The sequence below is a fragment of the Nothobranchius furzeri genome, chromosome 4, assembly GCF_043380555.1.
Source record: "Nothobranchius furzeri strain GRZ-AD chromosome 4, NfurGRZ-RIMD1, whole genome shotgun sequence".
Classification (NCBI taxonomy): Eukaryota; Metazoa; Chordata; class Actinopteri; order Cyprinodontiformes; family Nothobranchiidae; genus Nothobranchius; species Nothobranchius furzeri.
Window position 1 is genome coordinate 2,578,691 of NC_091744.1, and position 17,259 is coordinate 2,595,949.

A 17,259-nucleotide genomic window follows, 5' to 3' on the forward strand; every position below is an offset into this window, starting at 1 on the left:
GCTATGTACGAGGCTTGGGTCATAGTAAACTAACCAGAGAACTACGTCTTCACAGCCAACTGTACCTGCATGGCAGGGTGAGTATAGCATAGGTTTCTTTTTTAGCGTGCTCAGAGTATGACACCTCGTCTGTAAATAAATAGACTGCTTAAAAGCAAACCAGCAAACGCAACTTACTTTATTTAATAGAACACATGTTAACCAGCTTTCTGGTGTCATCTTAGTACATAATTACCTTACCTGATATAAAATGGGCGCTACAAACTCGAGCATTTCGGTTCGTGTTTTCAGTCGTTTTCATCAACCCTTTTGATGGCCTGCAGCCACAGACGCCTCCGATTTTGTTGAAATGGATGTGCTTCCTTCGGAATTCTGTAAAGTTTCAGTCCACTGCTTGAAGAGAAGCGATTCTGGCATCCATACACGCAACAACCCGACATTTTTATGTGCTCAGAACTTCAAAACAAAGGGTTTAAAACGCTGTTTTAGTATCGAGTGTGAATGAGGAAGCCTTCACTCTCGTTGCCAGGCTGCGCGCGCAACTTTTGATGACGTAGGTAGTAAAAGGGTCTATTGTTGGTCCTCACTCAGGTGTTGCAGGAAATCTGAAAACGTTTAGAAGTGTTTGTTTAACAAATTGCTTCTGAAAATAATCCATCCTTATCTTGAACTCGTCTGAAAAAGACAAACGGGGTCCATAGTGTGATATATTAAGGACAGAAGGAGGAGATTTTGAAAATTAAACATCCATAGTTCTCGCCTCGGTCCTCCTCCCTTTCTGGAAGGAGCTGAAACCCATACCTAAGACTGCACACACTCAGGAAAAGTGTCCCAAGAGAGAGAGAGAGCTAAAACAATAGTCTGATGTAGCACAAAGTTGAATGCTATGCTGATTACTTAGCTCCAATACACAAAACATAAATTCCTATTCATCCCCCCTTCCGCTTTCACAGTTAGCTTGATGTGTACAGACTGACATACTGGGTGTTTCTCAATGCCAAGGAACCTTGCCTTGATGTCTTAGCCCCGCCCCGGTTGCCTAGGAGATACGTCATTAGGAGCCGCCAAGACGTGTTCCAGTGTTCATGTTCTACCTAGGTGTGTGTTCTCCGTTTGTTAGTCGTTTAGCTAGCTGAGCAAGGATACACGGGAGGTGTCTTGTAGCCTAGCCTTGGTCAAAGATGACCCAGAATACACCACAGTATTTTCAAAAGGATGGCGGATCAGAAGCTGGCAGCTACTTCGGGGGCAAATTTCAAATTTAAAAGTAAGTCAACAAATTTAAAATGTTTTTTTTTTTTAGATCCAAAGAAGTTATCTATGGTTGGTTAGTTGCTTATTAGTTGCAGCTTCGGTGGCTAGCGGGTAGTAACTCGCTTATATATTTAATTTAACAAATATATACACAATTTAAAAAGTAAAAGGCTCGTTATATATTTATATTGAAACTAATACATATAAAATATAACGTTATCTCCAGTGTCACGTGATGTTACGTGACCGCAGTGGAAGCCGCGGTCACGTGATGCAAGTCTGTTCCATTTAATCGTTTTCTTTGACCAAGGAAGGACCGTGTCCTCAAAACAATTTATATATATATTTTTGTATTTCAGGGACTTTTAACAGACAAAATTCTCCTTCATTCTAACCTCAACTTCTAAACCTACATATCCCTTCATTTTTGTCCACCAATAAAACTCTTGCTCCATATCTTCGTACTCCTTCAGACATGGGTGGATAAATGTTCTTATTTTGAACTTTTTTTATGAGGCATTCTTCAATGCGTTCCATGTCTGTCGCTAAATTTCTATTTATTGTTTGAGGGGGGAAAGGTTGTGTTGTTCTTGACTTAAACGGAAGCAGCGTCCTGACCAATCACAAGCTTGCAGTCTCCGTCAATTTTCCGGTGAACCTGTTTCAGGACCTGAGCTTCAGACAGCAGGATTTGGAGTCTTAATTTCCTGATGTCCGCACATCTCGCCTCAGATTAGAATCAGATACGATTCTACCACTGACTTTGTTTCCTCTGTAACATTGATGTTTTAATCTCCACAAATAACACAACCCTGGAGGAGTTCTGCTGTGTGGTGGAGTTGCTAATGCTAATAGTTAGCTTCTACTGGCCAAGATGTTTTCTGCTTTTTCCTGGAGACTAAACCCACAACAGCATAAAGTAAATGCTTCATAAAGTAAATCCAACATGATTCCTAAATACTGCTGCAGCCTTACGTGTTCGACACGTTGCATTTACAGCAGGAGCCTGATAAAAGGCAGATGAATGTTTACCCCAGATGTTAATTTCCTGCATCTGACGTGTCCTATTGCTTCATAAAGGTGTGAGGACAGTTATTGTTATGCTTAACAGACCTTCCAGTGGCCAATGCCTCTGGGACAAAAGTGTAATCTGGAAAAATAGACACTCCAATCAGTATAAGGAGGCTTTAACACACAGCGTCACACAATGGTGAATTAAAATAGCTTTTCTTCAATTCGGATTAAGTATGAAGCAAGAAGGGGGGATGAAAAACCATCCTTGTTTTACATTATTTGCATGATGCAAAACTTAAAGAATTATAATTTTAAACTGAAAATTGCAGTTTAGATTAGATGTTTTATCTGTAAATGTGTGGATCACTGAAAAACCATTTTTCAAAGATTATTTCTGATTGTAACTGGTCACTCTTGAGTTTTTCCTGCAGGCTGAACATGAACATAATCCCCTACACGGTGAAAATCTAGGATTTGAAAAACCTGACAGATCTTCATCACACTTTCACTTAACATTCATGGACTCACCCATCCTGACCCGCGACGGGGAAGGCTTTCAGCCTTTTTATTTCAGCTTTCAGCCATTATGCTTATGGCTGCATCAGATAAACCCAGCACACTTTATGCACATGCTGAGGTGGTTGGGTGTTTTTAAATGTAGAAGGTCAGAAAAATTCCTGATAAATTGTACTTTTATTAGATTTTTCATGATAAATCACATTTATTTATTGATTTATTCATATGCAAATAAATGAGTTTGGTTTCTTTTTGAAATGTTAAAAATAAAACCTGCCAACACATCCAGAATGTGTTTGTCTTCTCTCCAGTCCTGGGTAAATAAGCTTTGGGTTCTACATAATTGTTTTATTTATTCTACCCCCTACCTTTGAATGGTTGGATTCTTCAGAGGGTTTCCAGCAGCAGCTAGGTGCTGACACAATCTGAGAAGCCCTCTGGGAGCTGTGGTAGGTGAGCACCTCACATTTCCCCCTGACAGCATTTCACAACTCAGCCTACAGCTGTGTCAGGTAAAGGTCAGGGGAAGAAGAAATGTGTGATTCAGAGGACTATGCTGGATTCAGTCTGCTTCATTACCACAGCCCAGCCCTCGCCTTTCATGTTTATTTTTCTTACTGATCTGAACAAAAGGAATCATGTGGCTATCAAGCAGGAAGCTTTACAACCAATAAAATGATTCTAATAATAATTTTTATGTGTATTTTCCCCTAATATTAGCCTGTTTCTCTTTTAAAAAATCTGTTTGCGATATTTAGTGTCTTGTTTTATTCTCTATTAGCCATCCCTCATTTGTTATTTTCATATTAACAAAGATTTGTGCTGTTAATAACTTGAAATCCTACCATTTATTAACCCTTTGATGCATGAATTATGAAATCTTCAACCATGATTTTTTAAACAATTTTTTCATTCATCTTTAGGTGTGAATGAAACAAATTTCAACAAATATTTTTGTAACATTTTGTTAATTTACAAATAATTTATTACATGTCCATCTCAGTGGACAGCGTGCATTCTGAACATGAAATATGTTGGCTTGACTTGCTGAAGCTCAAATGGAGGGGCTCACATGCAATAAAGTCTTCAACAGCTGTGCTAAATAGCAAAAATTAATAAATAACAATTTTGAGTACCTGTCCACTGTAGTGACCACTATGCACCAAAGGGTTAAGGCGACATTAATCAGAGAGGAGGGCCACCGTTTCCCTTGATCCTTGACAATTGTGTTTTATTTTATTGTATTCATAAAAGCCCTGGAAAATAACATGGGGTTGCAAAAAATGAATGCAATAATAAAAGAGTAGTTGTTATTTCCAAACAATTTAATTCAACTGAGTTTATTTGTTTCTATATTAAGAGCCACCTTAAGGCACTTTACAAAGCAAACATTCCAGTTGAACTATTGAGTTCAGTTGGTTGTGTTTTAATTATTCATGATAAAATAAATATTCCCCAAATTCAGACTTAAAAAAGCTTATTTACACCTGTTTTTATTTATTTTTTTGTAGATGCTTTTATTCAAAGTGATCTACAGTGTAACTTAACATGGATGTTTTTGGTCTGAAGTACCTGGAGAAAATCCACGCATGCATGGAGAAAACATGTTAAAGGTGTGGAACACTGAAAAAACCCCCCAACATTTTTAATAATTTCTGATGCTGGTCCAAGACGGGATGCTGGCCTGGCATGCATGTCCAGAATCTAATAAATTACCAGCATCACATGTTATACCAGCATCCAGAACACAACGCATGCTGTTATTTTCAGCAAGGTTGGCTCGCAACGGAGATTGCCTTTTTTTTGTGTGTGTCCTGGGAACAGCTTTCAACGTTTCGCTAGCAGAAGCTAACCGTTAGCATTAGCAACTGAACCACATGGCAGAAGCTCCTTCAGGCTTGTGTCATTTGTGGAGATACAACATCAGTGTTGCAGAGCAAATGGAGTCAGTGGCAGAGTTGCGTTGCTGTTAGCCAATCAGAGGTGAGATGTCCAAATATTAGGAAATAAGACTCCACATCCTGCTGTCTGCTGCCACTCTGCTGCAGCAGACTTGTCTGTGCTGATCCAGGCGCTTTGCCTGTACCCCCCGCCAGGATTCAATCCTGCAACCTTCTTGCTGAGAGGCAACGGTGCTACCAACTGTGCTGCCAGGCAGCATACTTTTTGCGTGTTATTCTAACCTCCCCACCATTACAAAAAAGAATAGCAGCCAGATAAATTGTCCTCATGTCGACACAGATGGTTAATTTAATGAAAAGACTTAAATAATTTATTACACATATTATGTGCCACAATATTTATTTTATGTGTTGTTCACACTCATTTAGGTTTGTCGTGAACATAATCAACTGAACAATTTTAGTTTTTTAATCTTTTGTGTTTTCTCTGCTCAGCTTTGGGTTAGAACTTTTCCTTCAGTTTTATCAATCATGCGCGGATCAATTCTGGGACAACAATACAGTCAATTTTATAAGCTCATGCCTCCTGCACGTTTCTGTCTCACAGTACCGGATCGGCCAGCTGTACATGATCAGTAAACACAGCCATGAGCAGAGTGATCGAGGGGAAGGCGTGGAGGTGGTCCAAAATGAACCGTTTGAAGACCCGAATCATGGCCAAGGACAGTTCACAGAGAAACGAGTCTACCTCAACAGGTCAGTGGATCTCTCGTTAGACACCGTTTGCTTCACGTTTAGACTGATTGCCAAATGTTTAAATTAAAACCTGATTTAGTCTCTTTATGAACATCAACTTCATATTTATCTTAACCCTTTGATGCATAATGGTCACTACAGTGGACAGGTACTCAAAATTGTTATTTATTTATTTTTGCTATTTAGCACAGCTGTTGAAGACTTTTTTGCATTTGAGCCCCTCCATTTGGACTTCAGTAAGCCAAGCCAACATATTTCATGTTCAGAATGCATGCTGTCCACTTATTTGTAAATTATAAAATTTTACAAAAAATATTTGTTGAAATTTGTTTCATTCACACCCAAAGACCAATGAAAAAAATTGTTTAAAAAATCATGGTTGAAGATTTAATAATTCATGCATCAAAGGGTTAAGAAGGTTATTTCATTCTTAGATGCGTTTTATACGCAAAAACATCATAATGGTTCAACAGCTAAAAGTAAGAAAACATCTTGCAGAACAATGGCAACGGTTAATTCATAACAAATGGCATGAGAAGCTTCCCACACAGCTGGTTTATGGAAGATTTCAAACACCACAGACTTCAGCTCATCAAAAGGCCAATTAGCCAACTGTTTCCTTCCTTTAGCTTCTTTTTTCTTATTGTTGGAACAGCTTGCATAGCACCAGGGACTTGATCTCCAGTTTCTGAACTCACAGGAACAACAGGTCTGTTGAAACTTTAGGGAAATCCATGTGGTATGAGATGAAGTGTTAAAATCCTGAAGTACCGAATGTGGTGTCTGCCTGCATGGCACAATGCATGCCTGTGCCATTAAATGTTTGTGTGAAAAATGATTTATTTGAATAGTTGAGATGGAATAAATCATTCATTTCTTAACTCATTCACTGCCAGCCGTTTCCTGATCGCTAACGGCCTTCGCTGCCAGCGTTTCTCACCTTTTTTACTGTTTTTTTAAGAGTCACAGAACGTTGTGCGCTAGCATGATGTTGATGCCAAAACAACCAAAACAAAGAGGAGACTCACCTCTTACATCAGGAAGAAGCCGCGTGTTTCAACCGTTATCCGTTCTTTCATAATCCATTGTTGAATTGTGATCGGCAGACGCTTTTCCGGTTCGCGCCTCACTTTTTTTTACAGGAACGGCCCAAAACGATCTCCAAACACATGGATGGTCTGCTTCCTGATCATGTGATCTGTGACGTATGCGGATGAAGATCGGCTTCAGGGTTGGGATGTTTGTTCTCTCAGCGTGGGGGCTCGTTCTGATGCTCAAACAGTAAAAAAAAATGCAAATGACGACTAGTCGTCATTGGCAGTGAACGGTTGGATCTAAAATGACGACTTTAGTCGTCAATGGCAGTGAATGAGTTAAGGTGAAAATGTAAAAGCAAGCTGGACTGTTTTTCCGGGTACTGCTTCCAAACACAGGCTCATTTGTTTCTCATCCTACCCGGCTGAATAACTGAGAGTAATGTGGACCAGCAGCAAAAGTTGGCAAAGTTACAGTAGGACTTGGTGATATGGCCTAAAATCAATATCACGATATATTGAGGATTTCACCTGAATAGCGTCACATGGACGATAACTGCAGGTATGTGCAGAAACAAAAGTTGTCCACTAGATGGGGCTGTCACATGTATTACACTGAGTCACATTTTTACATGACTTAAAGTGGTACAGCTTCTTAAAGGGACATGAACGTTGCCAACCTACACACATATTTTCATTTTTTTATTATCATATTTATTGACATAGGAAAAACGATCCCGAGAAGAGTCCGCAATTTTGATTACGATAAATTTCCAATTTATTGCCACCCCTAAGTTATAGTGACAACAAAAATATAAATCACAAGTTATTTTCAAAAAAGAAAACTAGATATTCAAATCAAAATACAGCAAAACTTTGAGACACCAGCATAACAATACGCAAACAGCATAAGCTGAATTGGTTCTCGTGACCATAAAGTTTGGGTTTTTCACAAAGCTGGAACTTTGCATATAAATAACTAAGATGTTTGTAAACACACATTTGTGGGTTTTATTTTTATTTTTTTGACCATTCTGAGCCGATTTTCTTCTGGTGCAATAACCTATGAGGTCGGGACGATTTTGTTTTGTATAGCATACCGAGGGTAACGAGAGGGGATTAACGCCTCATGACAGGCTCCCAATCAGTAAGTGAAGTTGCCTGAATATTAAACATGTTTGATATTTTGCTTGTCCCTTGTTAGGTCATCACACTGTTGATGTGACCCAAAAGTACCAGAACTGCTCACACAGCGCCAGTGTTAACATGGCTGCCAGCTGTTTTTGTGTCAGCCCACGCTTCTTTTTGTTTTTACACTTTTCGCTGTACACAATGGCAAAGATAGTCAAGAAAGCATATTTGCCATGTTTGTTAAAGGGGAACTAGGCAGTTCAGGCTTGCTTTTAGCACCCTCTAGTGTTCATTTGTAGAACTAAAAGCAAAATCTATCTCCTAGCTGTGTGTTTGTCTTTTTAACATTTTAGTCCAACAGCTGAAATGTCTCCCCACCCTTCATTAGTTTCTACAGGAGCCATTTGTCAAAAAAATTAAACAAATCAGCTGTGTTCATGATCTAAAATATGCAGGAAGTGTGCTGGAACCAGACTGCAGCACCAGGTATGTCAGCTCAATTTTTCCTAAGTCTAAGTTGCAAGTGGAATATTCTGGCCACAGGGGGGCGTTAGGGACTGGGAGTCCTTTCAAGACCCTGTAATGGGTCATTTTAGCACATACTGGCTTAAGAAAAAATAAAAAATAAACCACGAAAAAGTTGCAAAGTGTCCCTTTAAATATAACTGGTCACAAAATGTTGTCTTAGTTCCTTCCTTTCGTTTTCCTTCTCCAACCACCATAAACCCCTGCGTGTCATACTACAGCTGAAGGACAACAGACATCAATAACAACACAGCAGCTTCTGGGTCTTCTGGGTGAGAACATGACTCGTTAACTTTGCTCTGCGAGGAAGTCGTACAATTTGAGATGGAGCTGAATGCAATGAGTGAAAAATCCCCGCAGCATACGTCCGGCTAAGCTTTATAACCAATGTTAGACAGGGTACTACAGCCAATAGCACAAGTTAACATTCCATTGGAGCAAGAGGTAATGCATTCCGTTTGGAATGAACTCCGTCTGGAATGTTGCCTTGGTTGGAGGCTGGTGTCATTAGAAAGCTAAAAGTTGATGAATGGATGCACTAAGCACACTTGAATAATTGCATTTGTCTCCCTGTAGAAGCACACGCCGAAGGCTTAGCATAGGGATCGATCAGCATTGAACTCTGTGGAATCTCTGCAGAGCATTTCATTCCCGGTGGAGAATAATCTTGAAGAACTAGAAGTATTTTCCAGGATTAGTCATGAAAAATAAGCGTCACCTTAGAATCTTGTCTTTTTAAAGCAGATGGTTCACAAGTTGTGACACTTCTCAGAGGCTCAACAGATCAAAGACAGTGTTCACACAATCTCCCTCTCCATTGTATCACAGTTTACTTCATAAGTGAAAGAAATGAAACAAAACAACAAAAGCAAAATAAGACCAAAGTAGAAAATAGTAGCATGGAGAAGACACTGTAGGCGATTTGTCTGAGAACAAATACCTGTGTCAGCGTTCGCTTTCTTGTGGGAAAAATTATGCTGAGTCAGCACACCTCTGCCCTGCAGACGGGGAAAAGAAAGCAAAGCCAGCTGAGTTTGCGTTTTTCCTTCAGGCTTTTTCTCACTGTTTGTTTGCCCCATATTGGTTTAGAACAGTTGGAATAACAATAAACATTTTACCAATAAAAGAGTTTTTAAATGTTAGTATGGAATTATGCCAAACCACCCACTGCTGAGTGGTGGTCAGTAATGTTTTTGCCTGCCTCTATGTGCTTTTGTCACGAACCACTTGATGGATTTTAATGGACTTCTTTTGAAGTCAGTCCATTTCAAGATGGCTACCATAGAAATTAATCTTGGCAAATGCAAAAATAGATGAAATTCAGTCAACTTTACAGATGTTGAGCTGTAATTTCCTGTGTTAGTTGTAACACTGTCAACATTAATAGTTTGCACGATTTCCAATATCAGGTGAGATTAAGCATAGTTCATTTATCAAAATTTGATATAAACAGCTTCATTTCTGTACTTAAGATCATCTTATCCCAGCTTTCCACTAGATATGTAATAATCACGTAACCTAATAGCAATTGTTATGATCAATGGGCTTGTTTCCACCGAACGTGGAGCAGCGTATCTCGAACGTACCCCGGAAGCATTGTGTCGTGGCTCTGTGCAAAATGTATGCCTCTGGTCTATTTTTTAATGCAAGTTCAGTTTGGGCCACATAAAAAAAATCAAACACAGGAACAGTGTACAGTATCTGGAAACTTTCAGAATAAAAGACACATATACAGATTTCTTATTGCTTAACTATTAAAGTTCTAGGTAATTTCTTGTGGCACTTCCATGGCCAAATAAAAAGGAAAAACACAGAAAATAAACAACAAACCTTTTGGATATGTGCTGCTCTCTTTCTCCTTGATTATGAACTGGCAAAATCAAGAGGGATCCTGCAATTTTCCTTGTAGGACCAGCTGCTTTGGAATGTGCCCCCATCCGCCGTACGGCTAAAGCACTTCCTGTAGAAAGGGACGCACCATTAAGGTCGTGGGGTAAAAAGCATATATTACATTACACATCCAGTGGAAAAGCCTGGGTTTGTCTAAAACCAAGCAAGTGGTAAGCATACTTTTTAAAATGTGTTTGATGTTTAAATGTGTGGTTCACGGAAAACCCATTTTTTTAAATGATTATTTCTGATTATAATCGGCCACTCTGAGTTTTTTATGCAGGCGGAACATGAAAACAGTCTCCTACACCTGCCTCCTGCATTAGCTTCTGATATCGTCGTCGTCGTCGTCGTCTTCCTCCGCTTATCCGGGTCCGGGTCGCGGGGGCAGCATCCCAACTAGGGAGCTCCAGGCCGTCCTCTCCCCGGCCTTGTCCACCAGCTCCTCCGGCAGGACCCCAAGGCGTTCCCGGACCAGATTGGAGATGTAACTTCTCCAACGTGTCCTGGGTCGACCCGGGGGCCTTCTGCCGGCAGGACATGCCCGAAACACCTCCCCGGGGAGGCGTCCAGGAGGCATCCTGACCAGATGCCCAAACCACCTCAACTGGCTCCTTTCGATCCGGAGGATCCTTGAACCGTCACCTTATCGTGGTGGAGGAGTTTGAGTGCCCTAATGATCCTAGGAGCTATGTTGTCTGGGGCACTTAGTGCCCCTGGTAGGGTCTCCCATGACAAATTGGTCTTAGGTGAAGGGTGAGACAAAGAACGGTTCGAAGGATCTTTCATGGCGGTGAAAACGAAGAGTCGGAGTACCCGGCCCGGAGGGTTACCGGGGTCCCACCCTGGAGCCAGGCCTGGGGTTGGGGCCCGTGAGCGAGCGCCTGGTGGCCGGGCTTTCGCCCATGGGGCCCGGCCGGGCCCAGCCCGAACCGGATACATGGGCTCGTCCAACTGTGGACCCACCACCCGCAGGAGGAACATGAAGGGTCCGGTGCAATGTGAATCGGGTGGCAGACCAAGGCGGGAGCCTTGGCGGTCCAATCCCCGGACAAGAAAACTAGTTTTTTAGCTTCTGATATATGAATGAAAATGCACGGTGAAACTCTAGGATTTAAAAAGCCTGACAGCGTGACATCACACGGTTACTTAACATTTGTGGACTCACCCATCATGAGTTGCGAAGAGGAAGACTGTTGTTCCAGCAATCCAATAATTGGCAGACAACTTCTCGACTAATAGAAGTTAACCGTTAGCATTAGCAACTTCACCACACAGCAGAAGCTCCTCCAGGCTGAGCACGACTTACAAGGCATTCGTTCCAAATATAGACCTCTGCAAATGTATTGATTAAATGAGTTTTCCACACCTTTAAGCTTTAAATGAAAGTACTTCCCATGGACAAAGGAAGACTATCTTTATTAAATCAAAAGTGAATTGTTACAACCCCTGCTACTGGAAGAAAACAAAGAACCCATCCTCTTAGGGGACTGCTGTGCCAGTGCAACCAGCTGACTGGCTGCTTCAGATGTTTCTGCCGACGCCCTTCTGCTTTATTAATGGTGTAGCTGTGTGCAGCCTGCATTTTATGAGTGGCTGCACCTGTGCAGCCAAAGAGGATGCTAAGTGCAAGTTGAAGGGACTCAGGAGGATCAGGAGTTGAGGCTGATCAGAGGGAGCACCTTTGGTAGCTCTTGCCTGTGTGGCATTTTTGGTGAGGCCTCTAAGAGGCCACCTCTAACCCCCAAATTCCACTACCTCCGCTCCGCTCCGGTCCGCCCCCGCCTTCCGCAGCCGCTCGCTTCCAAACTCAATTTTTACTGCTACCCGCTCTACAACGGCTCCGCTCCGGTGCGGAGACCTGAGGTGGGCAAACAGGCATGCGCAGGATTTTCGAGATCTTGCGATACAGTCCGAGCAATAAACGCGGAAGTTAGATCCAAACACCCGTTGTGTGGGAGAAGCATCGAAATGAACTGTTTAATCTGCCCATCATTTGTGTTGAGAGATCAGCAGTGTTTGGATCAACAAAGTGTGACTACTTTGATAGTGGAAACTGTATTTATGGCTTACTTTTGTGCATTTCAACTTCAGCCGCTATTGATAGTTGTTAAAAGTTGTTAAACCTGTGCATATGAAACAAAAAACGCCTTTTGTTTATCGATTTATTGTGAAAAACGGAAGTTGTGCTTGCTCCTTTTCATGTTGGGCGGTGGTGATTTCTGTCCATTTACTGCGGAGGTGCTCCGGCATCCGGCAAAAATAGGATCGATTCTATTTTTGCTGGACGCCGGAACAGAGGGCGGCGCACGGCGCTGCACTGCCGGAGCACGGCCGCAGTAGTGGAATTGCTCTGATTGACTAGAACGGGACCGATTTTGCTCCGGCATTCGTGTCGGAGCGGAGCGGAGTGGAGGTAGTGGAATTTGGGGGTTAGAGGCTTGGTTTTAATAAAAAAAATATACTCTTAAACATTAACCTTGTGTCCTGACCTCCTCCTTTTGTTGCAGTCCCACGAGCCAGGCTGTAAGAGAATCAATTATTTGTTTTAATTTTGTAACAAAACTCATGAGTTTACTCAGTGCACTGGTAAATTCAGCAAATGTAACAAATAGGGTCTGTGGAGAATGAAAAAAGGGACTTTGCTCCATTTAGCTGTCATCTCTACAATTTAAACTTTGTCCAACTGGTTCTACAACAACCAAACATTAAACACTGATTTACCAGCAGGGAAGTCAGTCTGGACTTCAACCACTTTAGTTCCACCTAACAAACTCTTTTGTACAATAAATGTCAAACTTGTGCTTAATTCTACTCAAACCAAGCACCTTTTGTAAGTTTTCTCCCCTCCGTAACTTTTCTTTAAAAAAAGGGGAGATTTATGACACAGTTGAAGAAAACGTTGTTTAAATACATACACCAGTGTTTTTGTGAAAGCTGCCATCCGTTGTGCTTGCTTGGCGACGTGAGCCGTGTGTCCCAGCAGCTACTGGGCTGAATCTTTAAATGTACAAGGAGGGAATGGGAGCAATCAGCAGATGGAGGCGTAGGAGAAGTGTCAGCCTTTCTGGTTGGGGGAGAGAATAATGGAGCCTGCCAACGCTAACGAAATATCACAGTCAAGGGCTGATTTTTACTCACAGCTGTCATGATCCACCGGGTGCCATTTTTGTCCTTCTATAGAAACAGTTTTCTGTGGAGATGAAGACTGAGTATAGGATGTGTTTTTACATTCCCTCCGAATTTAGTTCTCAGTTGTGTCTTAATAAGCTTTTACCCTAACAGTTTAAAGTTTAGGGAATGCCAACAATGCACCCTGGTGCATTAAGCCCCGAGTGCACACACTGACTGAAGACTGATGTTCTGTGAGCTCACTGTAGACATCACAGACAGGTTCTGGCTGCCAAAGAGGCTTAATGGCTCAGAAATATCTAAGGGTTGTGTTTAAAGAACAGTTTAACATTTTCTCAGCGGATTTATTTGATTTTTTCTCATTGGGAGACCTAAAAAATATAAATTCAACTAACAGTATATTAGTTTAATCAGGTATGAAAGATAAGGTAAAAATAAACTGTTATCTAGCACCTTCATAATGAACTCATTATTTTATAATAAAATTAATTTGTGAAAAACAAAGGCTTCATGCAAACATAACAGACTTTTGGCAAATCTGACCTTTCCTGTCAAACACGTTAGCAGCAAAAAATACATCAAAATAAGCATTAACAGCAGAACATCATAATCAGAATATTTTATTAACCTGTGAAAATGTTTCTGTTCATTATTATTTTTTAGATGAATTCAGTTCCTATCAAATATAAAACGTGGAACATGTTACAAAAAAGAGAATTTTCTTATTCAAATCCAGTTATATACAGTCCAATTCATTTCAATATATTCCAGATTATTATCGTTCAATACACTCTGTTTCTAGCCTGGCAAGCCAGACTATATATGTGAATATACAGTCTGGCCATGGCTCTCAGACATGGGGCAGGATCTATGGTTGTCTTTCAAACCGTCTCCACATGCTATTGGATAACAAATAACGCTACGGACGTCAGTCAACGAGGCAGTCGGCTGTAGTCTGTCAAAGACCATTCAAATACATCCTTTTTCTAAATAACCTTAAGTACCTCAATCTGCTCTTGACTCAAAGAAAAGCCCAAGTCAAAATAGTCCAAAGTTGATGCCAAAGCCCTTTCAAACAAACAGTTGCCATCTTTAATTTTTCAGTAACATCCTGCCCACCAACAGAGTGCTATGATTGGCCCACCAAACCAATAGAGGTTTGTCATTGAATCGCTATGGATGCCAGTCAGTGGGACAGTCCACCGTACATCGTGGAAGAAGCAGAAAAGAAGACAAAAGTACATTGTTGTTCTAAAAAAACGAGCTGTGATTGACCAGCCACAATACTGGCCGAGGCTACAGAGGTTCCAATGGAGCGTTGCTAGACCGACATGCAAAGCAAACTTATTTTGCTTTGGCAAATGACAGTCTAGATTGTTTCAGTAATTATAATGAAATTTATTTAATGCAATTATTTAACAAATAACAAAAATGATATTTAAAAAAGGTTCCTATTAAGAAAAATGCGTGGGTTGCAGCCTATATCTATGTCTGGTTGCAGCAGAACCAGACTGTCCTGAGTGAACGGATGCTAAGATGACAGAAAAGGGACCAAAAGGACTGAAAGACACATTTCTTACAGTAATATTAACATTCACATTTCACTGAGAGCAAAGAGATATTTCAACGGCATAAGGATTTTTTTTTTTTTTTTTACCTTCCATTAGCCTGTGTATGGTATCCAAAGTCAGTCATAACTAGAAGATTTTTCTTAGTGGAAAGTTCTACGCCCAAATCTCCCAAATCCTTACCAGGAGGTGGTTACATAAAAGAACCTGAAAACTGAAGAATCTGCTTGCAGCTGTACTTTAGGATTTCTGTAGTCGGAGTGTGAAATGCTCTCTGTTTGAATAGAAAGCAACTTTAACATCTATACAAATGTGATAATCTTTTTAAGATAAACGTTCACAGGTGAGAATTGTTCAAGTAATATTTTGACATCCTTTTAGTGTGTAAAAATGGAATAATTCAGCCAGGAAAGAAATGAATTTACGCAAGAGTTTTTCTTCAATACTCTGGTAATAAAGTCTCTCAAAACTGGTGATAGACCATAGATGAAAATAGAAAGTACTAGAAAGTTGCTATATGTCCTAATTAAAGAAAACACTCTGATCAATAATTATTTAATGGCTCCTCACAGAAATGTTGGAATGCGAAATCATTCTAGTTTAAGTAAATCATTAGATTGTGCAGTTTTATTGTGCTCAGGAGCAAAAACACATCTAGTCTTGAATATGGAATTAAAAGTAAGTTTTATAAGTTATTTGTTTTTTTGAGGTTACTAGAGGATAATAAGCAGAGAAAAACACCTTTATTTAATGCTGTCTTTATATTGTTGCCTAACTGCTGCATATATCGGGGGAATGATAATGGTCTAATGACACAACCTTGTGGAACTCCAAGACGTATTAAAATGGTTTTGAGAACCTTTATTTATAAAACATATTTAAACGCGAGTGTAACTTAAAGTACCTTAAAGATGAAAGCTTGCACTGAATCTGACAAGGGGTCGATGTTTACTTGTATACAACTAATACTATCATACTATCATAGTCTGATAGTATAAATAAAATTCAACAAAGCTAACAGCGTGAGTATTTCATTTCAGAGATTAATTCATTACCAGAACTGAAGGTACATTCCTTGAATCAAAGCTGTTAAAAGACTTTCTTTTCATGCCTCCACCAAAGTCAACTCTGTTTTCTGCTGTGAGACACAGCAAAGTTTGTATTGATTGCTATGATAAAGAAAGCAATTTCACTCCCTGTCCTCCTCCTATTGTTCAAGCTCAGTCTTTCCTAATCTGTGTATCTCTTCATCTCTGCAGTAAATTACCCAGCTGGGCTCGAGCAGTGGTTCCTAAAATCTTCTATGTCACAGAGAAAGCATGGAACTACTACCCATACACCATTACAGGTAAGTAAACCGTATAAGAGCCCTGTTGGAACACTTTACCTCTCAAGTGTTTACCAGGTATAGAAACTGAGTCACTGCTTTTTAAGGTCCACTTTTCTGATAGTTTTTGCAGGAATTCATGCCAAGACACATTTTACTTACTACTTGCCACTTGATGTAAAACACTTCACTAAATGTGTGTGTAGCACATTGAAATGGTGTGAAATAACCTAAGGGGAAATGTGATCCAAGCACATTTTAACACATATTAGGAAAAGCTGAAAATGTATTATTCATCAAAGCTTCTGATAACTGTGGAAATATGTTGTCTGTTTGTGAGCTCAGTTTCCAGCTGAGGGTGTTTTCAGGTGCAATAATCAATCCCGTAAATATTCAGGATGGGTAGTGATTTTTGAATATTCAAAGTGCTGTTAAAACACACATATCTAATTAAATAATTTACACACTTCGGAATGATAACACATGTTGGAGCGAAAGCAACCATTGTACCATCTGGTTGTCTGCCCCACCGACCCACAGCACCTCCTCACTTCCCTGGGTCCTCCACTCATAACCAGTGATGGGAATAACACCGTTTAAAATAACGGCATTCTTTTTTTGGGTAACGGAATAATCTAATTAATTACTTATCCCACTGTTGCAACGCCGTTACTGGGGACGGAAGGCTGTGCGTTACTATGTGCTTGTTGAACGTTGAGCAACAGTGTGAGGATTTCTGACCGCCACACTTCAGCTGCAGCCAGGGAGAGAGAGGTGTCGGTAACGCGCTTACAAACACCATGATGATTGGCCGGGTGGGCGGAGACCCTCAGTGTTCTCACTGTCACTGCATGCTGTAAACACAACAGAGCAGTGATGGGAATAATCATAATTTAAAATAACTGCATTACTAAAAAAAATTATTTTTCAGTAACGAGCAAACTAATTAATTACCGTCCTCTTTTATCAAAACGCCGTTTCTGTTACTGATAAGAAAATGCGTGCGTTAAGCAGCGCGGTGTGTTGAAGCTGTCATCAGCTGATCAGGAGCTAAAGAGGCAGATGTTTTCATCCAAGCGCATCACGGCCCGTGAGGAACGAGGAAGACGTGATGAATAGTCTACTGCTGCCCTTCTTAGCGTGACAACGGGGCGTCCTGAAGGTCCGCTCACCTGTTCACTGCTCAGACGTCCTGATCTTCTACCTTCCTA

General features: G+C 40.6%; 1 protein-coding gene across 1 annotated transcript in view; it reads left to right on the forward strand.

The window, feature by feature from the left end:
* The window catches only part of LOC107391647 (phosphatidylinositol transfer protein cytoplasmic 1), a 117,871-nt gene that overhangs the window by 79,451 nt on the left and 21,161 nt on the right, over positions 1-17,259 (forward strand). The window contains exons 2-3 of the mRNA XM_015969050.3: positions 5,293-5,441; positions 15,981-16,069. Of these exons, the coding sequence (XP_015824536.1) occupies positions 5,293-5,441; positions 15,981-16,069 (238 nt within the window). The remainder of the gene's footprint in view (positions 1-5,292; positions 5,442-15,980; positions 16,070-17,259) is intronic.